Source organism: Pelmatolapia mariae, linkage group LG8 (assembly GCF_036321145.2).
Source record: "Pelmatolapia mariae isolate MD_Pm_ZW linkage group LG8, Pm_UMD_F_2, whole genome shotgun sequence".
In the NCBI taxonomy this organism is placed as follows: domain Eukaryota; kingdom Metazoa; phylum Chordata; class Actinopteri; order Cichliformes; family Cichlidae; genus Pelmatolapia; species Pelmatolapia mariae.
The window spans coordinates 18,946,597-18,973,819 of NC_086234.1; the positions used below are offsets into that span (position 1 = coordinate 18,946,597).

General features: G+C 40.8%; 2 protein-coding genes across 2 annotated transcripts; both read right to left on the bottom strand.

The window, feature by feature from the left end:
- Positions 1-1,898: 1,898 nt before the first annotated feature.
- LOC134632658 (C-reactive protein-like) lies at positions 1,899-5,271 on the bottom strand. Its single transcript, XM_063481387.1, has 3 exons — positions 5,105-5,271; positions 4,908-4,983; positions 1,899-3,302 (listed from the first exon to the last, which is right to left on the bottom strand). Exons 1-3 carry the CDS (start codon positions 5,105-5,107, stop codon positions 2,692-2,694), a joined length of 690 nt encoding a protein of 229 aa, XP_063337457.1. The 5' UTR covers positions 5,108-5,271; the 3' UTR covers positions 1,899-2,691.
- A 1,096-nt stretch (positions 5,272-6,367) lies between these two features.
- Positions 6,368-14,621, bottom strand: stub1 (STIP1 homology and U-Box containing protein 1). The gene is made up of 8 exons (XM_063481386.1): positions 14,491-14,621; positions 13,543-13,758; positions 13,184-13,382; positions 11,830-11,995; positions 11,648-11,723; positions 11,456-11,512; positions 10,313-10,429; positions 6,368-8,165 (listed from the first exon to the last, which is right to left on the bottom strand). Exons 2-8 carry the CDS (start codon positions 13,654-13,656, stop codon positions 8,040-8,042), a joined length of 855 nt encoding a protein of 284 aa, XP_063337456.1. The 5' UTR covers positions 13,657-13,758; positions 14,491-14,621; the 3' UTR covers positions 6,368-8,039.
- Positions 14,622-27,223: the final 12,602 nt, after the last annotated feature.

Here is a 27,223-nt window from a genome sequence, read left to right on the forward strand (position 1 = left end):
TTTGTAAAGTTTCTAGTGACAGACGTCTTTGCAGAAGTGACAGTCTTCTCAGCCCTCTGCTAGACTTTCATATATGTCATATGCTTTTGTCAGTGAATGAATTCCCAAGCTTATGTTGAGAATCTGTAGATTTCATCTCATATTTTTGATTCATACGTCATGCACTAAATCTGTCAAACAAAGCGGGATAATTCTTTCTGCGCCTTATGAAAAGGAAGGAAAAAAAAGCAGGCTGAATAATGCCCAAGATCCTCAATTTAATGGGCTGAAATTTCTGCAAGAAAGCTCTAAAAAAATTACCCATCTGTTCAGTGCACACATGCCACGGCTCACTCGGATAGCTCGTAGCACTGTCTTGCGTATGCAAATATGTTTTGCCTGGAAATCTATTTGGAGTTGCTTGAAGGAAGCCAGAACGGCCCTCCTTCTGTCTCCCCCTCGCCGGCTCGCACGGGGCTCCCTCTTGCCGTCTATCTCCTCTCGCGTGGAAAACATCTTCACCAGCTCCGTGCGCACAAACATGCGCTCAGTGGCACCGCCTCGCCTCCGACAGCTTCCCCAGCACCGTGGGCCAATATGCAGATCTCGTGGGCCCGAGCTGGCAGCGCTGTCCGCAAGCGGGACGAGGGGCCCCTCAACTGTTTGTACAGTTGGATTATACATGCAACGCGCGGGGACACAGGGAATAATTATCCTCTCTGTGGGGAGGCCACTGATTTCGTCCTCATGTCAACTCCTCCTTTGCTGCAGAAATGCGAGGGTGTGGTCCCTACATGTCATCTCATCTGCAAAGCAAACAAATGTACTGAATTGGAGATAAATTAGGAGAAATGAACACTTACTAGCTGAACACGTGTTTGTCTGTCTTTGTTAGGGGTCATATCACTGCCACTATGTAACCTCTTATAAGTTTTGAAACTGGAATTTCTATCAATATAAACTATATTGGTAGAAATTTATAAGTATCTATAAAAGAAGAAGTATCCCTCTTGGGTAGAGACGCAAAAAGAAGGAAAAATCAGGCTCTTTTTATGTGTGTGTGTGTGTGTGTGTGTGTGTGTGTGTGTGTGTGTGTGTGTGTGTGTGTGTGTGTGTGTGTGTGTGTGTGTGTGTGTGTGTGTGTGTGTGTGTGTGCGCGCACGTACCAGAGGGCTAAGAAGCCAGGCATGGGCAGATGGTCTACAAAGGTGTTACCACACAGTGAGTGGGCACTGCGATTGATGCATTGCAACATCCAAGAAGGTGGAACATTTGGCTGCTGACCCGCAGTCAGAACTCATTGGCCCTGCCTTCTCCTTATTTAGCTGCTGCGAGAGAGCCGACGGCTGGTTTGGTCAGAATAAACACACACACACACACACACACACACACACACACAAGAATGCAGCACTTTCCCACCCTCAAGGAAGCCTGCATGGGCTTGAGTGCTGGAAACTTCTCCGCCGTCTCTGCAAGGAGGTCACGGCGGTGGTGCAGGCAGGCAGGGCCAGCACGCGCTGGAACTCAGGGTTACTGTGTTACACTTGGATGGAGGAGATCTGACCCTGAGCTCATTCTGAGGCGTCTTTGTGAGTGAAGCAACTCCATACAACTCGATTTCTGCAAGCAACACTTAGGTTTGTTCGCCGTGCTGTAAATTTCCATTGGTAAAAATGTCAACTTTAAACTCCACATGAGAAGCTGTCACTTAAGCTTAAAAGTGAGATTTTACTCCTGGGGTACAGGAGAATGGTAACACACTGATTTGAGAGGCACATATGTCATTTCTATAAAAATGTGATTTTTTGCCCTACTATCAGGAGCTGAACCATATGATATCGTCATATATGAGCTGAGCAAAAACTCTTTAATTTGTGTGGAAAAAGAAGCAGACGATTATGAAGAGGAAGCTGCCAGAGTTCAAAGATGGAGCACTCTCTTTAATAACAAACATTATTAGTTATGCACACGGCACGCCTTTTATTTCAGACCCAAAAGCGCTCTTACATCAGCTGAAACATGGAAAATTCATGAGTGAGCGCGCTAACCAAAGGCAACGTAACGGCAATGGATTTCAAACACAGTGATTGCTATTTGTCTCTCGGTGTGCTTTAAATCATTTGGTCTCCTGCAGAAATAATACCTGCCTCTGCTCGCTGTTCCAGTATCTCCTCCACGGTTTTAACCTCAACGTTACAGACTGACAAATGTGTTCTTCTTACAGCGTGTTTAATTCTGCAGATACATATCTTTATTTGTAAATAATTGTCTTAACTTGAAGTTGCATTGCAGCTTTGAGTTTAAATTCTATATTATTAACGGCTGCTGATAGCATTATGGTGTAAGGCGTTGTCTTAGTCATTTGGCACTTCTCTTCGAAATATGCAAACAAAACTAAGATTGACACATTTAAATAAATCTGGATTTTATTAATTTAAAAAAATGATATATAGCTGATGCTTAATTTTAGACAGCTTGCTGTAATGGTGTGAACTGGCATAGAGTGCCCCCTTATGGACATATCTGGCAACATCAACTCTTGAGTTTGAGATTTACCTTGTTTTTAATGTAATGTTAATGTGAATAACTTCAAGTCAGAACAGTTAAATGGTCACAAAATAAAACACTAAATCTAAGAAGGGAAAGAAGACACGCAAGTCCCACACCGACCTCCAAAGCCTCATCCGTCTCTGCTCTGGACTTCAAATTGAGTCAGTCATCATCCACCACCATCACATTCCCGGTCACCTCGTACTCCATGGTGGCCCAGTCGAAGATATTCCCTTTGGGGACTTTGTGTCCGTAGTGCCAGCCCTGGATCATGCTCCTGGAAAGCACATAGTCCCACATATTTAGATCCGTCATTTCCCCCACAAAGCTCTGCGTGGCCTCCAAGCCTCCCAGGTGTTTGTCTGGATCTTGCCCCAGGAGGACGGTGCCCTTTGGACGGATGGTGTGGCCGGGTTTGTAGACCTGGTAGGTGCTACGCTTCCCGTCCACCCAAAAGGCAGCGAGGCCGGTGCGCGACTCCCAGGTGAGGCAAAGGCTGGTGCGGAAGGTGGTGAGTGGGGGCAGGTGAAAGAAGACGCCGTCGCCGCTCAGGTAAAAGGAGATGCGGCCGTCCTTCTCGCGCCACACGTTGAGTTCATCGTAGTCGGCTGTGCGGTAGGCGAACAGGATGATCTGTCGCTCCTCCGGCAGCTCGGTGGCCACACGCATGCAGAGGGTGAATGCCTTCAGCCCCATCTCCTTCTGCGGGATCAAGGCCACGTAGCTGAAGTCCGTCTCATAGGGGAAAACCAGGACTTTGTCGCTCAGACCCACTGTGGTTAACAAGACGATAAATCTGTGAGTTTATGACATACAGGTACGATCATGCAAAGCTTTTCTAATTGTTCGAATGAAGGTGAGATAATAAAAGTAATTTTTTAAAGCTGTTTTTAATCTATTGCTGTTTTTAAATTGCCTATCAGTACACAAGGCTACCAGATTCTCAAGCTTTAAAACAACCGCGAATTAGTTCAAATAAATGCAATATATACACTCATCGGCCACTTCATTAGGTTCACCTGCTACTTAATGCAAATACATCAACCAACCACAAAGTTGCAACTCATTTTATTTAGGCATGTGCACATGGTCATGGTGAAGTTCAAACTGAGCATCGGAAAGGATAAGAAAGGTGACTTAGGTGACTTTGAACGTGTTTGTTGGTCTAAGTGTTTATACAAACTGCTGAGCTGCTGGGATTTTCCCACAAAACCATCTCCAGGGTTTATAGAGAGTGGTCTGATTTTATGCCCGAGAGTGAGAGAGAGTGAGAGAATATGCAGCAAGCGGCGATTCTCTGGGTGACAATGCCTTGTTGTTGTCAGGGATCAGATCAGAATGTCCAAACAGCTTAGAGGTATGCAGAAGAGCATCTTAATGACCAACATGTTGAATCTTAAAGCAGAGGGCGTATTTTCTTGGCACATTTTGGGCCTCTTAGTATCAACTGAGCATCATTTAAACACCACAGCCTACCTAAGTATTGTTCCTGACTAAATCCATCCCTTTATGTCCACAGTGTACGCATCTTCTGATGGCTGCTTCCAGCAAGATGACGCTCTATGTCACAAAGCGCAAATCATCTGCAACTGTTTTTTTTTTTTAACATGACCACAAGTTCACTAAATACAGTCAGATCTCAGTCCAAAAGTGTGCCTTTGGGATGTGGTGGAACTGAAGATTAGCATCATGGATCTGCAGCATGATGCTGTCATGTCTGTAAGGACCAAAACGTTTTCAGCTTAAGGCAGTAAGGGTGAAAGTAAGTCCAACCTGGAACTAACAGGATGTACCTAATAAAGTGGCAAGTGAGTTCTACTAAAAACATTTTTTTAAACCTGGACTAAATGAGAAATAGTTTTTAAAAGATAGCAGGCGTCCCAGATTCAAACAAATTTGATCATTAAAGGCTGAAAACCACTGAAACAAAATGTTTTACTGTTGGAGATTTGAAGGAAGAAAAAACTCACTCACTCAAGAGCACAGACATTAATTTAAACATGCAACGTGAAACGAGATATGCCTGTGGACATCTGGCAGTCAGTTGTATGGAACTGTCTGGACTCACGGCATTTCTTATGTTAAGGCCTGCACACCAAAGCTCGGTCATCACTATGCTTTCCAGCAAATCAGTAATCCTGTTCTTATTCCTTCAGTTTGAAGTATAAGAAACGAGCTGGGAGTATTGGAAGCTTATGAGAAACTACCAAAAACCTTTATTTATTTATTTTATTCAAAACTGACTTTGTATATGGAAAATTTAGGTATGATTAAAAGGAATAAATAGCTTGATCAATCTCTAGCGATGGGTTTTGTTCACAAACTTTGGTAAAATGACTTTTTTTTTTGCCTATAAAACGTAGTTTTTAAATCCATACCTTGTGTGGATGAGGAGAAAGTCACAAGCAATAAAACACCCAGCAGAGCCTCACCAAACTTCACAGCGTTGACGCTCTGCAACACACGAACAGGCATCTGACAGCAGCTCCAGACTGATATCAATTACTGAACTATCGAATTATATTAAAAAAATGTAAGCATGTGCAAAATTACCGAGAAAAACTGCTTTTCTTACCATTTTAATGTTGTGTTGTTGATGTTCTCTGCTGCCAACTCTTTCCCACTCAACAGTGACCCGTGCCTGGTCCTCTTCCCTCCTTGCACAGGCCCTGACGTCAGCTCTTTCAATGATGCTCTGACAATAGGCCTGGTGTGTGAGGGCTGAGTGACACAGTCTGCACATGTGACTGAGCCACGCTCACATCGTTTCATCTATTTCTGTCTGCATCACCATCAACCAGCATGGAGTGTTTACATCAGAGCCTCTAGCATGAACGCATGAAAATTACAGCAGCTCTTGCATCAGACAAACCTTAAAGGTTTTCAGCTGGTGGTCCATTCGTTGTTACACGGGCTTTAGACTGCGAAATGCTTGGTTATTTGTTGATTTTTCATAACAATTTGTAACTCCTTCCTTTCCTCCCTCACCAGGTCGGGGTTGCAGTTGGGCATACCCTGGACAGGTTGCCGGTGTGTTGCAACACTGCAATTTAGTTTCTTCCAGGATGCACCCCACCTCTCCTCTTATGACGGCTGGAATAGGTTTCCCTTTGACTGGAAGAAAAAAGATGGATAAACAGGTTTTTCAAGAACTGTGACAGAGCAGTGGATGTTAGTTACTGCCCCTCAGCCTCCTGGCAGTACACTCTTTGCGTGGCACAAACCTGCTGGAAGTACAAGTCAACAGCACATAATTAGATAGACGTTAATGCGTAAGACACTTTGTCCCTAATGACCCATAAAATCCACAAGTAAATGGCTGAGTAGACTTGAGTTAAAAATGGCACAACAAAAAGTTTTCAGTAGCACAAACAAGTTTCCAAAAGTAACCAACAAAGTACTTTAAATAAATACTTTACCCATGTGACCTGGACCAAGATAAGCAGTAGAAAATGGATGAATTATCAGCCTCAGCTTTAAAACTACGAAGGTTTTAATGCAGATTTCACAATTTTAAAGAGACACTGAAAGCTGCTATCTGAAGTTCAAAAATAGGGAAATTGCGCAATGCAGCAGGAAGAAAATCTAAACATCTTTCATTCTCATGTAAAAAAAAGAAAAAGAAAAAAAGAAAAAACACCACAATCGAATCAAACTACAGCCTACTACAGACGCAAACGCACAGTGATGCCTTAAAGAATAAAAAACAAAAATAAGATTCACCAAATCAGCATTTATTGCAGGATTAAAATCGCGAGCTGTAAAGCTGGAATTTTGTGTGGTGCTCTTTAATGAATTTTTGTTGTTTAAATAAACAGAAACACCAGAACAAACGACCTTCGTAGTTCACGGTTTAATGGGGACAAACAAAAACCGAATCAGGTGTTTATGTTATCAACATATCTACATTTAATACAGTTTCTCAAGCTCTAAGAGTTCAAGAAAAAAAAAAAAGAACATGACAAAAAAAGAATATTTTTTCAAGAAATAAAACCTGAAATACACCAGCAAATTATGTACACCGCCTGCACCCAAATACAATCCACTAACAGGCCTAATTCAACACAGACACATTCAGCTGAAAAAGCCTGTAAACTAACAGCACTCGACTAAAAATGCGGTTTACAGAGAGAGACTGAGGTACAGATGAGATACGGTTTTGTAACTCTTCCAGCATTTCTGTGAAACGGGTCGGGGGCCACGATGCTAGGGAACTTTAACTTTCTTAAACTTTAAAGTTGGGTTCACACAGGCGATTGGTTTCCACAAGCTTCTGCAGCCGATTTCTTCGAAACTGTGAGGAGAAGGTGCATAAAAATCAACAGCGAGAAGGTGGAAAAACAAAAATCCCCAGAAACACAGCTTATCTTTGTAGTTTGATACAAAGGAGAACAAAATTCACTTCATGCTTGATGCGAGCGTCCACTGTCATACCAGGTAAACAGCACGAGACACAGACAGCACGGACCAGTCCTCAAAGCAGCTGATGTAATCGGTCCAATTCAAACATTTAAAGGTTTTAAATTATTATCCAGCAAAAAGAACACATTATTTATTGGGGTGGTTTTGTAATACAGCATTTTGTTTTCTGCTTCCAGTTTAAAGGCCTTTCAGTTCAAGGCTCGTCATGAAAACCTTAACATTGTCCTGATACTTAAAAAAAGCATCTTGAATTACTGAAGGTTAAGTCCAAACCTAAGGAATATATAATGAATACATTCAGTTCATCTCAATTGTCTGTAATGGGGTGTGATTGATATGTGAATAAAACTAAACTACTAAAAACTTACACTGTGGTGAGGTGGCCGTATGAGAAAGGGACTCGTTTCCCTTTCCGATTATCGATTATTTTAAAACTTGCATACAAACAACCCTCGTTCGCGACAGGTTTTTGGCATTTTAGTTACCACTTCGATAAATGTACATTAAGAAGTGGATGAATGCTAAATTACTTAATGAAAAAAGATGACTAGAAAATACTAGAGTAAACATCAAATAAAAAGCCAATGTTTTCATCAATTCTACCACCAAAAGTGTGGATTTTTTTCTTTTTTTTTTTTTTTTAAATAATTGATGGTTTGTGTGAAACACTGGAGTGCAATGGTGATGCTTTCCGATGACTGTGGCACTCAGAGAAAGAGAGAAGAAGAGGGAGGACCTGAGAGAGAGGCCCATATTTGAGTAGAGAAAGGAGTTGGGCTTGAAAAGACCATAAACATCGTGACAGAGAGGAAGTCAGAGAGAAAGACTAGAAGGAGCAGAATGAAAGGGGGTTTTAAAGGGAGCGGCAGGCCATGGATGCCTCAGACGGTGAAGATAAGGGAGGAGAAAATGGGAGGGAGAGGAGGCAGACCAAGATACGTGGCTCCCGTTTGGTAGTCCTTAGTGTGGCTTTTCCTGCTTGTGTAAAGCACATATCCAGGCAAGGGGTGATCTGTTCTCTATAGTCTTGTGTTATCCAGGCTTTGAGTTGGGTTTGGGGGCATGAAGGAGAAATGGGAGCTCTCTCCTCAGTAGTCCTCCACCCAGCCGTTCTCCTGGATAAAGGCGTCTATCACTTCCTTCATAGCCAGGTTGGGGATCAGCTGATCCTGGGTCAGGGGACTCCTGGTGACTGGGTCAAAATGACCAACTCGCTGCACAGGGAACACGTTAAGACACAGTGTTAGCATCAGTGGATGATTTTATGAAAATAAGAAAAAAAAGAAGCACACCTGCGCTAGTGCTGGGCGATATGGAAAAAATATTTATCACGATATGAATTATTTTATATCACGATAACGATATATATCACGATATACCACCTGACGTCATCTAGAAAGTACGCAGTCTGCAAACAGCAAGTGCCGAGGGTGCAGTCTTTGTTTTGAGTTACCGTAAAGTATGTCGCAAATCCGGGTGCACGTACAGCAGCACCAGGTCGCAAACCACAAGACGGAGTTTCTTTGCGAAAAATATAATTTTTTTATACTTTATTTTCTCTTGCATAAAGTTGAGAGCATGTATAGTGAGACGACAACACTAATATATTTGCCACAGGCTATTTAACCCTTTAAGACCTACCATAGAACCAAGTCCGCCAGAGCTTATCTTTATGTTTTTACATGCTGTAGTGCCACTTGTGGGAGCATTTAAAGTTTCCATACATCAATACAACCATTATAGCCCAAATTTTAATAATATGTATGCATTAAGTCCATAGTAACTATATAAATTGCAAAAGATTGTAGTGCAATAAACTACAAAAGAATTGAAAATCTTTTTGGGTGTTTTTTACATATATTTCTAGTTAGAAAAATTTAAGAGGTGTATCCCTCAAAACTGTAAATCCAAAAAAGTTGCACAAAATAGTTTCCAACCACGAGAAATTTATTTTGAGTGTCTTCATAGTTTTATTTTTGAGATACACTAATTCTTATATAATACAGGAAAAATGAAAATAAATATTATAACGCATCAAAATAAACCATTTCCAACAGTGTAATTTGAGTTCTAAGCATCCCAGAAACGATACAGAAAAGCATAAAGTCAAACATGACTTTTAAAAACACCAGCATAGGCTTATAAGGCCCTTTCGCGAAAATGACGTCACTTCCGGTTTCGGGCAAGTAATGGCGGACATGCAATAGTTCGCGCTGACGTATATGCCAACATAGGAAGTGTTATGAACATCGGCAAAGCGTGTTTCTGGAATATTATCTTTTTGTAGCTGCAAATTTGGAATATTATGTTTTTGTTGCTGCAAGTGCTTCTTATGCAATTTTTGCAAAGCTATATGTGGAAGGAAACCGTGACCTTGGACAAGCTAATGGCATTAGATGTAAGTACAACTCCTCCGGTTTCACATGCAAAAAAAATTATTGCGCTACCTTACGTGGTTGTAGTTCTACAGGGGTTTAAAAATAGTTAGGTAAAACAGAGTGTGCCTGCTCCGACCGGTTGTAAAGGGTTAATTATATATTTTATGTAATAATTTATAAAATTTGGGTTAGAAACGATAGAAGACAAATGGCACGATAGACACTTTTCTATCGTCCACACGATATATATCGTCATATCGCCCAGCACTAACCTGCGCTATGAAATGCTACTCGGGCAGAATGAAAACATGCTGCTGGACATTACAGGTCCTCCTTTACCCTTATTTTAATTAGACATTAATTATAAATGTGCAGCATACATTGAAATACAGGACAGAAGGCAAAAGAGAGGTGTACAGAGTTTGTACAATTCTAGGGAGCTCGAACTTCAATATTTGGCATGACCACCTTTATTTTTCAGCACAGTCTGAACACAGTCTCAGCTTTTGTCGTTTCTTTAAGTAGTCGTCAGGACGCACTGATGACAATCTGAACCAGAAAAATTTGGAAATTTGGATTCATTCACCATATTGGTGCAAAATATCTTTGGCATTTTTCATAGATTCAACCACAGGAATTGGAACAAATGATGTGTTTATGAGACAGGCTGCTAGTGAAAAAGAGCTTAAAGCTACAATTTAAATAGTGTTTTTGCTCAGTTGTCTGTTATGTGTAGACACAGCACTGGTTCGTCCTTTGAGTTAGGTGCTTTTTTATGCTTTAAGTTGCTTAAACAGAAAAAAAAGGCATTCATCTGAATACTGAATGAAGAAGCAGCAGGTGCCCATAGAAAAAAGTTGAAAGAGCTTCAGGAAGCCTAAAGAACTATTGCTTAAGACCGCTTTTAAAAAAAAAAAAAAAAAAAAAGTCAAGAAGCGGGGCTCAAGACTTTTGCACAGCACTGTAAGTAACAATAATTTTACCTGTAGGTGCTCTTCAATGTCCTTGCGATCATAGGTGATCCCACTGGGTGTGATGCAGGGCTCCCTCATCAGCTCAAAGCTGATCTTCCCACAAAGATAATCAGGAATCTCTCGCTTCTGACGGGAACAAACAAAATACAATGAAGCGTCACTCTGACCCAATACTGAGAGATCCTGTTCATCTCTCAGTAGTAAATCCGGGGTGTCAAACACAAGCACCGGGGGCCAGAATCGGCCTGGCAAAGACTCTGAGCCAGCCCACTGGATGGCATCAGAAAATGTAAATATTGGACTATTAACTGTATTATCAGGTTTTATAGCATTTCCTACTGAAAAAGACCTCCCACATGGCCATTCATATTACACTAAAGTAATTGAGTAATAAATAAACAATTAGATGAGAAAAAAGTTCCTGTTTTTTCACTTTCTACAATAGAAATTCCTGGGATTTTTTTTTGTAATATTCAGTTTAACTTCTTAGACTGATGGAGAGAGAGTTCGTATGGTTGGGCCCACTTAATATGAAAGTGGGTTTATGTGGCCCACGGTGTAAACTCTCATAGAACCTAAAGTCACAGCTTAAAACTGTTAATTTTTTCTTGCTATAAAATGGTAACAAATTATAGCCACACTAATCTGTTTTCCTTTCTCACCCTTTTCAGCTTTTGCTATACCAATTATATATTAAAGACTGTCGACAGAAGCGCCACAAACCCGAAGTTACTGAAGTTGAAACTCTTTTTTGAGTCAACTTTTATCTAAGCAAAACACCTTCTGAGCCAGACGGGAGAGAAACACTCGGCAGACGCGACGGTGTCGTTTCAATTACATGACAATTGCCACAGCCGACAACTATCTATAGCGAGAGCCTTGGCACACAAGCAGTGACCGTTACCATAGGAACAGCAGCAGTCGAAAATAAAAAGTAGCTGTTTATCTGAAGTCTAAGTGGATTTTTAAAGAGATCACAAGCCTTATGTTAGCATGTAGCCTGACTGCAGACAGAAACAAATGTGTGTATTTACAGTGTGATGTGGGTATGCGTGTACTGTTAGCATCTGTCTGTGTTAGCCAAGCTGTAGGCTAATCATGGATTTGTCAGCGTTGCACGAGTACGAAGCATTAGTTAAAAATCGTACTCACTTTTCTTTTCTCGTCCACTTGAGAGAAGAGCTCATCCATATCCATTAGATACTTGTCCTTTCCACGTCAGGGTTTCAGAACAACCGGACATATGAATGAATATTCAATTTCATTTTAAAAAACACACAAGTTTAATATTTGTTCATTAGGGTGACACTAATTACAAAGAGTAAACAAAATGTAAAAACATACATGTTTTGAGGAGATCTTGGCAGCGTCGCCTCCATTTTGATTGTCATCTTGTTTTTCTTTGTATTCTTCTAGTTCTCTGCAAAAATAACGAGCTAATTTAAATTTATCAACGCAAGACAAAATGACACCTACATGCCAAATTATCAAAATAAACATTAAAATGTGGTGCTGCAAAGCCTCACCTTTCCTTCTCAGCCAGTATAAGTTTGGTCAGATAGGCGTGTAACTCGTTCTCCTGGTTGATGCGCTTCTCCTCAATACTGTTCCAGCGTTTTTTCTTGGCAATGCGCAAAGCACTGGGGATGTCATCTCCGAAATTCAGCCTTTGTTCTTTTGCCAGGTTATAAGCTGTAAAAGAAAAACACCGCTACAGCAACATGGCTTTACAGTTCAAATGCTGCCTTCAAAATATCCGCACAAGGTAGGTTCAAAGATGTTAATTAGAAGTGTGACAGTTCTGAATCCACAATACAAACATCCAGCAGTGTTCCCACTAACCCTCTGATTTGCAGCTCTTATTACTTTACTAATCAGCATACTGATGTTATAGACAGGCAAGACGTATCATGTTATTGTAAAGAGCATGTATGTAAATACATATGGGAAATAGCACTGGCAATATCCATGTGTGATAATAATGTAATTAGCCATGTGTAACTATTAATGCATGCCAGTTTGATAAAAGCTGATATTAAAAAAAAAAAAAAGTTCCCCCAAAGAATAAACAGAGTTTCTCTTTTGTTCACGATTAAACTGTAGCCACCTAAAATTCACTATCAGTGTTTGCATTAACAGTGACTAACCATGGCCTGCACATAACTTATCTAACATATTTTGTGTACTTTTCTTCTTAATCGATCAGCTGCAGTCCACAACAAAGCCATGGGCTGACTTGGAAGTCAGCAGCTGCAGAAAGAACTGCGATAAAGCGCTCAGGGAGCCTGCAGAGAGTTCGACCTGCAGAAATATCTGCAAGCCAAACTTGCCAAAGATACAGCCTCTGCATGCAGGGAGGAACAGCCCAAAACAAGTTTGCTAAACTGGTGAAAGGCTCTCCTACACTGTGAGTTATTCCACTTTTGAAAAGTGATTATTTCTCATTAAGTTGTGGAATTACTTTGGTCCATTTTTCACAACTGAGTAATAGGCGGGCTTCCAGTTTTTTATAAACTAAGCAAAACTAGTAGTCACAAATCATGGTTAGAGTTAGATTGGCGTTTAAGTGATCACTGAATTACTTTCTGTAAAGTCTCATAACCGTACATTCATACATCATTTTATATAGTGAACCTTCATCCAAGAGAAGCAACCATAACACTGAGTGGAGACAAAATTCCAGCTTTCTTTCCTTCTAACATATCATTACACTAACAACAGCTCATGCAAACATATGCTGTGCCTCAGAGAAGTGCTCCCAACCCTCTGAGGCCTCACTGATCTTAACAAATTAACTTTCGCATAAATGAGGAACTGCACGAGTAAATTTGTGGAATGCACCAGCAGCATTTTCACCATCATTCTGGAGTTTTTTCTGACCTTTCTGTAGGTTCCCGATGGCCTCATCGTAGTTCTCCAGCTCCAGGTGACACTGACCCAAGAAGAAGTGTGCCTTAACTGATTGACTGTCCAGCTCCAGCGCATGCTTACAATCTGCCAGGGCTTTGTCATGCTGCTGCAGCTTCACATAGCAGAGAGCTCTGTTGGTGTAGTATACTGCCACTGATGGATTACGGTTCTGTAGAGAATCAGCGGACAATAAACGTGCATTGTAACCTCGGGGCAGTGTAACCTCATTTTTCATCCAGAGGGAATCTGCATCCACTTCGTTTCACTTAACTCAACTTTAATTAAAAAAAAACAACATCACTGCAGTATTTGTGTCAGAAATTACTCACGATAGCTTTACTGTAACACGTAGCAGCCTCCTGGTACTTGCGGCAGAGGAACAGCCGGTTTCCCTGCTCCTTCAGCTCCTGCGCGGTGGAACTCTTCTCCGGGCTGCCGGCCATCTTCTCCACCGGCTCCGCGGGGCCCGCCTCGCCCTGCTTCCCTATCCTGTTCCCCGTCTCTTCGGCTGGCTAAACGACAGGTTTAAGAACGCCCCGTCCGTCCTGGGGTCACACACACACACAGCAACAACAGAGAGACAGTTTCAGTGAACATTCACTGCAATGCACCTGCAATGCGCGTCTTGAGCGAATTAGGTGCAGTGGGTTGATGCCACCCAAAAGGCATCCGTTTAATTTGCTGACTGCGCGCACAGCTGAAAACTACAGCGAGGTGGCTGCACCGCCGGCGAGTTAACTATTCATGTGACGGACATCCGAGGCGAGTCAATGAGCAGCACAGCTGGCTATCACCAAACATCGCACAGCCGCGGTCCTTAGCATTGCATTTAAGCGCAGTGTTACACTGAAAGCTATAGACGAACAGTATTAACAAACTATATCGCTATTGTTTTACTCACTAAATACTGAAATATAGCCGTTACACAAGCACACACACGGACAATGCTGCTAACTCTGGTCAACAGCAGACAAGAGATCGCTGCTATGCTAGCTTGGCTAAGCTAGCTCAGTAAGCGATGTTGTCGCTTAATGCCGGGTGGCTGGCTAGTTTGAAGACAGTAAAGCTCACTCAGTCGATATAACCACCAGCTAGTTAGTAGGTTAGTTCTGTAACAATTGTGGGACTGACAGAGTCGCCTCGACATTTGTTAACCACAGAAAAGAAAAACCAGCTAACGCTGCGTTAGCTTATTTTCCACACAGCTCACTAAGGTTTAGTTTAGCTTTTGTCCCGTATAGGGTTTGTTTCGCGGTTATACGGTTTCCAACTCTTACCTTTCAGCAGGAATCCCACATCCAAGAGAAACCAGTTTTATTTAACTCAATATCAAATCTTTAATCGATTAATTTTTCCCCCATACGAGCTGTCATGACAGGTTGTTGTTATGCTGACGTCAAGCGCTTTGACGCGAACTCGACGGAAGCCGGGAGACCACTCCAGCTTCATGTCTATACAGCGCACACCCTAAAGTTCACCCAGTTCACACCACATCAATATGTACTTCCGATTAAATAGACAATTAAATATGACCATCTAACTGTATAAACAGTTTCTATGAGCATAGTTACGAGCTGCACACATGCAATCGGTCTTCTAAGGTGTGCATTCTTCTTCTTTTGCTTGCTTCCTTTAGGCTCCTAATGGAAATCTGAGCATCTTCAGCTCCTCTTGTGCTATTCTAGTTCCTATTGTTGGTTCCTGTCTCTTTCACTTCTTAACTAGCCTACTTCAGAGGAGACACGCTTAATTTTAACAATCTACATTCATTTGAATACATTTCCTTTAAAAAAAATCATATGTGAAAATTAATCATCAAAATCTACAGTTAACAAAAAGGGACCAAACCTTTGAACATCTCAAAATTGCATCTGTGATGATATGAAAGAGGTAATATAGCCACCTATTCTGACTCCAGCGTGCTCTTAAATGACTGCTACATCCATTATGAACTTCCACTGTGGGAAAAATAAAGAAAGCTAATAACTGAGAAGAGAAGAATGACTGCTTTTGCGCAGAGCAAACTAAAGATTAAAAAGTAGACATTTCACACTGATTATCTTGGATGACTTATATTAACTCGTAAAGTTCATACATAAAAATCAACGCTGTCACAGTGATGAGGTCACGAGTTCTTTTCCAGAAAACAAAACCATGAAACATTTTGCACTTAAATGCCAAAAAAATTGGTTTAGTTCCACTTCAAATACAAGAATAAAAGCGCTTCTCAGAGTCAGCTGACACTGAGAGGAGGGCTGATGAAGACTAACCCATCCTCGATAAAATATGTATTATATTAAATCTGCAGTGTAGAGGCTTTGCAGACCTGAAAGCTGCACAGTTTCTGTCTCCCTATAGAGTCAAACTGTGTGCACCTCAGCAGGCAAATACATAAGACCTGTGTGTGTTTTCCTTTTTAGTTATTATCTGGGGATGAGGGGAGTTGTTTTCTAGATGAGACCATGAAACACATTTATGGTGTTTCAAGAGAGCTGTGAACAGAGTAGAGAACCATGGAAGAGCACGAGAAACTAGAAAAGAAAGAAAACATGGGGGGGGGGACTGAAATTATGAAAGAAACAGAAAGGATGAAAGACTTCTGGAGCTGCCACAGGAATAAGAAGTGCTCCGGGGACTGGACGCAGGAGGAGGATGCTGTTTGTGTGGCTCAGTCTGGACATCAGCAGCTTCCTCTGTGTCCAGCCTTTTCCAGATCCTTCCTCCACCTCCTATCCACCTCCTACCTTGTCACTTTCTATTTGTCTTTATTGTCCGTCTACCTTTTCTCTTTCTCTCACCCCCTCGCCCTATCTTCCTACCCATTTCTTTCACATTATGTTATTCCTCTTTCTTTCTCTTTCCTCCTTCTTTCACGCTTTTACCCCCTCTTTTTTTCTAAGGTTTCTCTTCCCCTCGGTATTTCACCACTCTATCTTTCTTCTGTTATTCTTGTGCTGTTTCTTCACCTCTCTCTCTCAAAAAAACTCCTCCCTGCACCTCCACCTGTGAGTGTTTGCACTTGGAGTTGAGTTCTCCTCATCTTTATGTGTGTTCTCCCTAGGATGCACATACAGATACAGTGTACGTCCTGTTTGGTTCATATAAACTGAACATGTTGTGAATCAGTGAGCCAGCAAGAAACAGACACAGAAGAAGGAAGTCTATTATTTCCTAGTCAGCTGCTCCAGCCTCTGTAAGAGTTAGATCATTATCCTGAAGAAATCCTGCAAGCATATCATATCAATTCAACAGAGAACTGTTAAGATTATGTTTTTCCATAAACTTCAGGAAGGCACCTACACTCACTGACTACTTTACTAGTTATACCTTACTAGTACTGTATTCGACCTATTTTGCCTTCAGAACTGCCTTAATTCTTCATGGCACAGATTCAACAAGGTGCTGGAAACATTCCTGGCATATTTTAGTGCATACTGAGATGAACGCATCGCACATTTCATGCAGATTTGTCAGCTGCACATCCATGATGGCAATCTTCTGTTCCACAACATCCCAAAGGTGCTGTGTGAGTTTGTGAGTTTGGATCCATGTTTTCAACTTCTTTATGCCAAACTGTGACCCTACCATCTGGATGTTGCCACAAAACCCAAGACTCATCACACCAGGCAACATTTCTCCAATCTTCTGTTGACCTGGTGTGGTTCTGCTGCTGTAGATCATCTGCTTAGAGGTTTGACATGTTATACATTCAGAGATGCTCTTCTGTATTCATCTGCTGTAACAAATGGTTAAATTAGACTCAAAGCAGTCTGTCCATTCTCCTCTGACTCTGACATCACCCAGAGAACTGCAGCTGATTGGATATTCTCTCTTTTTCAGACCATTCTCTGTAAAACATAGAGATGGTTGTGTGGCAAAATCACTTTTCCTCCCCGTTCAGACGCTCAGTTTGAACTTCAGCAGGGCATCTTGACCACGTCTACATCCCTAAATGCATTGAGATGCTGTCATGTGATTGGCTAATGAGATATTAGTGCATCAAAATATCATCTCAATCTCAGACGTACTTTCCACTCATTTTTTTCTGGTTATTATTAAAATATATATAATTTAGTTCCTCAATGATCCCTCAGTTTTTTCCCCCTATTATTTTTGCGTTCTTTACTGCACTACTCTTCTCTGCCTACTGTACAGCCTACACGCATCATGTGGCTGAAGAAGAGAAGCACAACCTCAAATCACCAGCAGGAGGCGCTGGATGATAAAACTTCTTCCAAACATCTTTTCTTTTTAATGGTTAAAAAAGTTTCTTTGGTATTGGAGAAAATTAAAATAAAAGTGAACGAAGTAAAATTGTACTAACATTAAAGTAATACGTGATGTGCAAAAATATTCAAAACCTTTCATCACAGTCGTAGTTTAATATGCTCAAGGAGGGGTCCGATTAGGGAAATAAATTTGGCATATATGCGAGTTGACATCCCACCCACAGAGAGGTCTATAGATGACCTTTATGGGCCTTTATCATATGCACAACATTCAAGTTTAGCAGTGGAGGAATTAGCAAGATGCGATTGAGGACAGGGTCACTTTCATCCCAGCCTGTTGGGCCTCTGTAAAGACTCCACACAGAGATCAGTGTGTGAAGATTAAGCCACATCTCCTGAGCAAACACACTGATAAATGTGTGAAGGGGGCCTCTACAACACAGAACCACCGAGCCCTGTGTGTCCCCCAGCTGTGTTTACCTATCTCCACCGGCCTGGTCCCCCGATCCTCCAGAACACCCACCTATCTAACTAATCTGTAGGTCACAAGAACACAAAAGTCTTCCCTCCTGATTTTAACTGGAATGGACACAATATCAGAAAAACCTTCACAGTTTACTGCAGATAAAAAACTTTAATAAACTCAACGTAATCGGGTTTTTTTGTTTGTTTTTTTTAACAAGTGAGAGTCTATTTAAGATGTTAATGAATTGCACTTAGATCTTAACTTTGTGATTTTTCCACAGTAAAATTAAGTGTTACACGTCAGCAATAATTTTATGTAAGAAAATCTGTTGTATGCACTGTTACAAGTTTGTGAGGAATCAGTATTACCTTCTTTCACATGTATTTTCTTATTTACTTAGATTCCTTCTTTATTTGCACCCAGTCCAGTTTTCTCAATGTACATCAGAATTCTGTCTTTTAAGAAAACATGATAATTATACTCTTATAATATATCTGTAGTGTTTGTCTCTACAACAGGGATGGCTCGTTACTTTACCCTGGAGCAAAATGATGAGGGACAGTAACACTTTCTAATACGGCCCATATTAGAGCCCAATATGGCACAGACCATATTAAGAAGTGGACTAATCTTCCCTTTTTACATCTCTAAAAATGTGCATGATGGATGTTTTATTGTTCAGTTGTCTTTATATTAATTGTCCTTACCAGCATACTTATCAAATAAGCAAAAATAAACATTAGAAGGCCCATAATTTAAATTAACTGATTTATTAATAAGACTAACTTGGTAAAACAATTAAAATTAGGCCTACACTACAAATAAATCATTTCTGGGACTGCATTCCCAGAAATGTAAGTGCATTTGATTTGCAAATGCTTTGGTCATTGTTGATTTTTTGCAAGAATAAACATAAACACACCCTCTTCAGACAATTTTATTAAGCAAATTTGAAAGGGATTGGCCGTAAGAAAGTACTCAATCAATTTTCTGTGCATTTCCCAGGTGTAAAAATCTATGTAAATAAAGTTGCATGCTAAAAAGGTGGGAGAAAGTGAATAGATTTGGTGCTTATCAGAAAGCAAATAAAACTGAAACACTGCACATTATAATCAATTAAAATGGTCCGCTGTGTTTAAAGCATTCATTGCTTACATTTAAACTCCCTCCATCACAGCTTTTCACCGACTCCTCCCGTCCAATATACCAACCGTCGTCAACCCCCCCATCAAACCCAACGGCTGCCCACTGCACCAGCTGGCTGCGCTTCCAGTCACCTTGGCAACGAGACCAGGAAGTTGCCCGGCTCCTCTGGCACAGCTGAAAAGCTGCCACTTCCTGATTGAGTCTGGTCTTTCTTTCTCTGTGTGTAGTCGTTTTCCCATTTGGCAGTGGTCTCCACTATTTAGCGCCAAAAAGCCTGAAAAGACAAAAAGAAGAAAAAAAAGGGGGGTGAACGCACTCTCCTTAGGACTGAGTGAAACCCCAGGTTCAAAACAGGAGACACAAAAGCAGCATTTATCCACAGTGGTGGCTCTTAGGTGGATTTGCTCATTTTGAGCAGACAAACGTTTTATAGACTTATGGCAGTTTCTTCAAGTGGGTCTGAATGCAACGTGTACAAAACAGTAGAGAAATAAATGCACAAAAAGTAGTTCTACTTTGTTTTCTATAAGAAGATCAACACGGGAAAAGGGTAAATTATTAATGTTCTCAAATATATGTCTAAAAATGTTTGCAAACACACTGCAATCTGACTGCTTATTCATACATAAATGAACACACATAGAGCTCTCTGTTAGAATTTTCCTCTTCATGTCCATTGAATTAGCCTGCTCCTTTGGTCAAATGCATAAACTTGAAGATCCATCAGGTATTTAACATCACTTCCTGTTTCACCCAGCTGGATCTTTCTAACCTTAGACACATTTGAAGAAGTTTAAATTCCCACAATAACACAGATGATTTTTATTTTTTGCCTTTTTTCACAAATTTGGTACGAGCGGCGCTCTGTGTGCAGGACGAATCTTCATTTGACAAACAAATAAATGCAGTGGTTAAGATCAGATTCTTCCTGCTCAGAACAACTAAAAACCCTCTGATCTGGAAAGACACATACAGATACATGCTTTTGTTACATTTAAACTGGAATATTGTAATGGTAGATTTAGTCAGTTATCTCTGCCAGATTATAGAGTGGGACAAAAAAAAGAGAGATCACATTACTCCACTATTAGCAGGCTTCCACTGGCTCCCTGTGGATTACAGGATCCAAGTGCACTGTTTGTGTTTAAAGCCTTAAATGGTCTTCCACCTGCATGTGTTGGATATACCGCGTGCATATACTTCCATATGGTCTACGGCCTTCAGCTCAGTTAATCCTGATCATCATAATTCTTGCACAGTCCTACACGTACTCTAGTGAAAAGTAATTTAGGCGGTATCCTTAGTGTTACTGATACTGTAACAGCTAATAAACATGTGCCAATAACTTATAAAAGTGTGATCTTAATAACAAAATACAAAATAAAATGAACTGCATTAGCACTTGCCACTAAAATAATTTTGATACTAGTGAAGCGCCAATTTTTTATGTTATTTGAATAGGATTAAATGTGGGTTGCATTGGGTTTCCTCTGGTATTTTCCTCTAGCTTCGTCAATAGTTTTGTAATCATTAAAAAAAAAAAAAGACCAGCTGGCTTTGTAAACGTGCCTTTAATGCATCTTAACTCTAAACGTGCTAAAGTTGCTACATTTGCCTCCTCAGGTTAAGAGTTAAATGAGGGATATCCTACTGCTGCCCCACAGGCAAGTAAGAGAAAAGCCAGAGATACCAGAGGAGTCAAAGGTCATCCACACACCTCTGCAGCCCTGATTAAACTTTCTGACAAAGGGAGGGGGGTGAAACAGCTCATCAACTTTACCTCCTAAAAAGATGGATCCTGTGTCTGGATCCAGATCCTGCACAAACACAAACAGGGAACAGAATGTGCGTTATTAACAAGCATTGAATCAATCATTGCAAAGTTTAAAAAAATAACCCAAAAAACTCTTTTAAATTCTGAATATACCAAATACTAAAACTCTAAATAGCACATGTTTTTAATGTTGTCAGATTAGTTGCAACTATCTCCATATATTCAACGTCTTTCTCATCATTTTACGCAACTACGCTGAAATCAAAGAGTTTGTTTTGGAAATCTGCAGTGTTAGTCCAACAATCTTTCACACCCTGGGGGGTTAACAGCTGACTAGCTGAAATACCCTCACTTAAAAAAACAACAAAAAAACACACCCACACTACCGTGGATTGATGTGTGATGGCTGGGGATGGAGGCAGCTGCTTAGTGGTCTGTATAATAGGACCGAGATTTTGGAGGGAAATCAAACCTGCTGTCTCAGACTACTGCAGGGATGCACTGGGAAATTCATCCACTCTTAATTTAGCACCGCGTTAACTATCAGCATTGCTGGCATCTACTTAGGAATAACATTTTATTTTCCATCTTATTCTCATTTCTGATTACAGGCTGTACAGGGACAGACTGACTTTGTTTTAATTATAATGAACTTTTCTCAGTTGTAGCCTAATTCATTACATTATCAACTGAAAAGCAGTTGTTCTGGTAAAGCTTGTGCAGTTTACCAGTGATGACTAATCACTGTGTTTTTTAACTTTGAAAACCAATGGGGATCTCCACAGGAGAGAAGGACCCAGCAGGGGTACCCAAAAAGTGACTTTCCCTCCCTGTGTGGTGGTTGTCTCTGCCTTTGTGCAGCTTCTCCCTTAACTCTTCAAATGTCCCCTCAGGTCAGGCACTCCGGGGTCACTGGTCTCCACCCTGTCCCCACCCCCACAGCCCTATCCAAAACAATCCAAAGGAGCTAAAGCAGCCATAATGAGCCAGGGGCTACGCATGTGCTGCATGTGTGTGTGTTCGGGCTTGTTTTAGTATATGAGTGGGGTCCCAAACTGGGCACTCACTGGGGTTAGAATTATGTTAAAATCAGGGTTATACATTTAGTTATGATAGTCTTATAGTAGGGGGCTGGGAAACGCATTGTATATACGTAAAGTGACAATAAAGATAGAAATGGAGATGCCTTTCAGAGGAGTCAGACACAGAAATTCAGACACAGAAATTCAGACACAGAAATGGAAACCATTGCTTTCCATTTGTTTATTCTAGAACTATATACAAAGACAAGTACATGCACAAAGAATCATATTTGTTTATTTATACATAGCTCTTAAGCAGCTTTTAAAAAGCTCCAGTTTCATTTTTTCTTTTCTGTGGATTTGATTAAGAAATTTCACAAACTAGATTAAACCCACTGACCTCTGCAAAACTACAATCAATGTAAGAGAATAGTTAGGAGCTAACAGCTAACGTTGTTAGCTAAGATTACTCTTCAATAACTTTTACTAGATTAAATTAAATAAAGAAAGGACAAAACTACACTGAATATTTCCTTCTTATGTAATGAAACTGTTCCTGAAATTAAATGATATAAACAGCCATAAACAGCCAGAGCCAAGAACAAAAGCTTGACTGACTAGTGTTTATTTTTAGCTAGCATGTTAGTTATTAGCTTGTTAGCAACATAATATTAGCTCACCCTGAAAGTATACACTATTGCTTTTATGCTCTTGTAGGCATTTAGATGGATAAATTAGTTTCTCCTATGGAAAACTGATATATACATGTTGAAAAAATTTGGAAAGTATATAAGTATATTTTAATGTTGTTGATTTAAATCATATGAACACACTGAAGTCACACACTATAACTAAAAATGGTAAAAGGGTGCATTACTCGCATTACTTACTGGTTTGCATTGCTGCCCATTTGAACCTCAGAAATGCAGCTTATGATCATGCTGTGTTTTTCATTGTGCATCTTCACCACTACAGAAAAAAACACCTCACCTTTAGACTTAAGCCTATCAGCTTATCAGTGGCAAACTACATAATGCTTACTAGGTACAAAAATGAAAAGATTTAGTGTTGGTATCCTGTGAGAGACTTGCACATAAGAATAAGAGGCCTGAAAAAAAATCTGTTTCTTTAAATGGACATCTGAGACAAAGTGGTTTAAGAGCCAGACAATGCAGCAACCCAAGCCAACATATCTGATTGTTAGAGAAATGATGTCCAAAATGAACACCAACACACTTGGGAGGAAGCTCAGAGTTTAGGGCTGTAACCACAATGAGTCACGGTGAAAAATTTTGAAGCCAAAGTATGGTTTACAGTGATTGGCTTTAACCTCAGTGACACACCTTAAAAACACGTGTTTAATGATGTATTCTTTCAGCCATTACACATTGCCCCCAGGCTTTCATTATTGTTTTTTTCATGTACCTGATGATTTGTTTTCCTGCCAAAAAGGTACCACAGTTGTACCAAGTCTCCCTTGCAAAATAACCAACCACCATGAGAGTTACATAGTTAAATAAAGATTGAGTAAAAAATAATTCAACAATAATTAGCCAGCTTTTAGCCAAAAGTGGATATCACAAAGAAAGGAATGTTGGTGTGATAGTGGAAAGTTTGGATGACACCATAAAATAAATACATTTCAGACACTCAGGAAATGCTGGGAGTCATTTCAGAACTGCTCGAGCGTAAAATTAACTGTGCTGGTGTGGACTAATATAAACACCAGCATAGCTGAATGATGAACACACAACATGTTCCTGTGTCAGCTGTTAATCATTAGATTTGGATGGAATCAGTGTGAGAAACTCTGGATTAATCTTTAAGTGACTGATTTGTTTTTCCCCCTCTATCTTTTACATAAGCCATCTTTTCTCTGTTAACCTGTGGTAACAATACTTTCCATTCTTAACCAGTTTAATACAAACTCCCTATCAGTTCTTCATTAGATGAAGAATGCATGGCCATTAGCAGACTCCGAGTTTGGCCTCTATCTAAAGTTTTCTGTGTGAATAGAACAAATACTCGTCTCTTTAGTCTTCCTATAACAATCCAGCTATTTGTTGTCATGTAAAGTTGCTGAAAAGCAGCTTGTCTTGATCCTAGAAGTGTGTAGTCGGCAGATCCTAAATTGGACGGTAATCAGATCAGTGCGAGGAGTTTGACAAATGACCGATGACAAGCACTGGACCCTGGAGGATGGGCGGAGATGCTGGGGGTTAAGGCTGGGTAGGGTCAGAGGTTACCTTTTCAGAACTGCTCAATCGAAGGGCCATTAAATCCCATCTTTGTGAAATTTCTCAGCCTTGCACTGGTCGTCCCCAATCAATGCACCATCTATACCCAGCGAAGGCGAGACGTGGCCTGTATGTGAAGGAATGAGCAGGCCAACATCGTAGCTTCAGCACAGATCAGCAAAGTTTGTGGCAATTACCGTGGCAACCTGGGGAGCAACTAACCTGGTTTCATAGTCATATATTGAGCCGTGGAGGCCACACCAAAATCGAGATGTTCGTGTGGATTCCAATGTAAGATATTTATAACCCGATGAGATGCTTTTCCACACCCGATTCAATGATTGACTGATAAGCGCCACTGCAGCAATGCTTATCAGTAAAATGAATGAAAAAGCCTTTGTGATCCTATTTTAAGGGAAGATTTGGGGTTTTTTGTAACTTCTCACTATGTGTTATCTCATGTGTAAAGTATGTCGTCTCTGGGGCGTCTTGTCTCTAGCTTTGTTTTCCTACGCCTGCCGTCCAAATTTCCATCACAAACACCTCACCCCGAGTGACCCTTTGCTTTCTGTCTGTTAAGAGGCCCTGATTAACCCGCATACATGTGCAGATAGGGCCCAAATCCTTCAGTTGGGACCAAGTATGAATGCGTGTTTTAGCGCGTATATAAGTGTGTGTGTTTGTGTGTGTGGGTGCGTTCGTGGCATAAAGAGGAAAAGTATGAGTGAGTGTGTGCGCTCATGCATATGCGTGCACGCATGAATGTGTCAGGCAGTTCAGGACCATACTTCACGCTTCTAATTATTCAGCAAGTTCCCGCTTCCTCTTCTCGATCCCTTCTTTGCTTTCTCACTTATCTGCCCTGCACAGTTGACTGCAGAAAGAAACCACGTCTATTGAGGAGTCACTCAGTGAGAGGACAGACCCAGTTTTGTCTCCGGTCGTTCCCCTCCCCTCTGTCAGCTTTCACTGTTCATCAGTGGTGGGTCAGGCAAATAAAGGCAAATAACCACTTGGAGCTGTGAGATAAATATTTATCGCCTTAGCTATGCTTTGTGAAATTCCTAATATCCTGCAAAGATCCCATCTTCTTGTATGAAGTGTAAACAATATTGTTCATTATGTCCAATATTTGACATAAAAATTGACTTTTTTAAAAAATAAAACCAAGAAAAAACTGTGTTAAAGCTAAAAAACGAACCCTTCTGCCACCTGTTGTATACATTCAAATACACCTGTTACCACGAGAACATCCAAGGCCTGCGCACAGCTATACCCCGAGGGGCTGGTGATATGATACCCCTGAAGTAAGAGGTGTGCGTGTATGTGAGAGAGACGTGGAGGGGGGGATGTCGGGGTTTACTGGAGCCGGGGAGACACCAAACTTTGTTTTTGGCGGTTCCCTCAAGGGCTTCCTCCCCCCAACAAAGGCAAGCTCATTTGCAACAGATGTATACATCGTTGAAAGGCAGGTTCATTGATGAGCTGGAGGACACTGCAGCGCAGGTGCTGAGAGAGCAAAGGGGAGGGCAGGGCCATGTGCAATGGCATTTTTTAAAAAATTAGATCAAAAGGGACTCGGGGGACGAGCTGCAGGTCACCGAGGAGTCTGAATGGAGTTGATGAAAGATGGTGAGCGATAAAGGAAACTCTGGATGCTGATTCGGTGCACAATTATGCTCCTACTGAGGCTCTTTTCAGAGATTTTAATTGTCACCTGGGGGCTGAAATGCGAAGATTCTCGAGTTACTTCTAAGGCTGGACGACTGATCTGTAAATCACTTAATTTCGTTCTTGTAGAATAACTGTTACTTGATGCGGTCACTTTTACTGTCACCTGCCATCCTCTGATGTTTTTCTCAGAGTGAATAATCACATTTTAAGCACAATAAAATCACAACATGTCACGGTGCGTGCAGTGGGATTTCGATAACACTGGGGAAAAGCAGAAAGCAGCGACCTCAGATCATTATAATCAGTGTTGATTGAACGTAAAGCTCAATAAACCATCTTTGGGTGCAAACTTCACAGCGTCCCAGCTTTGAAACCGTGACACCTAATCAACTTTATCACTTGAAACTTAAGACATCGAGGTGATGGCAACATTTCACAGCTGAGATTTAGCACCTGTTAAATTCTTCATTATTTTTAGTGCCACAAGGTCAAATGTGATAGATGAAAATGTAATCTTGTCACATCTCTTCGCCTTTTTCTGCTGAGCACTGACAGTTGAGGGTTTTTTAGGGTGACCGTGGCGTTTTTGTGCACGGAGAGCTAGCCGAGGGGGTCGTGGTATTGGCATGTGTCTATTGTCTGAGAGGGCCATTGTAAGAGGGGGTTTAAAGTTTAAAGTCTGTATGTGTCTCTGTATGCATGCAGGCAGACTAATTATAATCTGCCCAGCCAAGGATGACCCGGGCTGACCGAACCCAATTCAGAAGTGGACGGAGTGCAGGGGAGGAGGAAGAGGAGGAGGAGGTGCTGAAGTACAGCCAAGCAGCAGAAAGAAAAAAAACTGACCATTCAGTTCTTTTGTTTGGAAGTTTTCAGCCTTTTACACGTGTTTCTGATCTGCTCAAACATCCTGAGACCTTGTGATTGTGTAAAAGTGAGCTGAGAGTGATACAGCGGGGACTTTTGATGCATAATATCGCATAAAACTGAAACAGAGTGAGATATTCTGGGGTGTAAAGACAATAATTGTTGCCATTTCTTTGTAGGTGACGCATATATATTCTGTGAGTTCCATTAAAGGAACAGTTCGACTATGCTTAATTGCTTCAGTGGCAAGAGTTTGAAAAGAAGAATGACCCTCCCCTAATTATACTGGAGCCAGCAGCCAATTAGCTTAGCTTAGCCTACAGTCTAGAAACTCCTGCTGAATTAATCATTTTTTATACTTTGATCTTTATACAGATTATGGTAGGTTTAAAAGGATTCAGAGGTACTGAGTGTTAGTTTCATGTCTTTAAAAAGAGCAGACTTTCCTTTTTTATCTGGAATTTATGCTAAGCTAACTAAGCTAACTAACTACTTAACTACTAAGCTAACTACTTATAGAAACTTTAAAACATATTATTTCCTTAATATTAAATATTAATATTAATATTAAAGTAGTTTATAAAGTCTATATTCT

Coding starts and splice junctions, on each gene's coding strand:
- stub1 (XM_063481386.1), bottom strand. CDS start 13,656: ATGGCCGGCAGCCCGGAGAAGAGTTCCACCGCGCAGGAGCTGAAGGAG. Junction 11,724..11,829: donor ATACTGGCTGAGAAGGAAAG/GTGAGGCTTTGC, acceptor TTATTTTTGCAG/AGAACTAGAAGAATACAAAG. Junction 11,513..11,647: donor CCAAGATCTCCTCAAAACAT/GTATGTTTTTAC, acceptor TGACGTGGAAAG/GACAAGTATCTAATGGATAT.
- LOC134632658 (XM_063481387.1), bottom strand. Junction 3,303..4,907: donor TTTCTCCTCATCCACACAAG/GTATGGATTTAA, acceptor TGTTAACCACAG/TGGGTCTGAGCGACAAAGTC.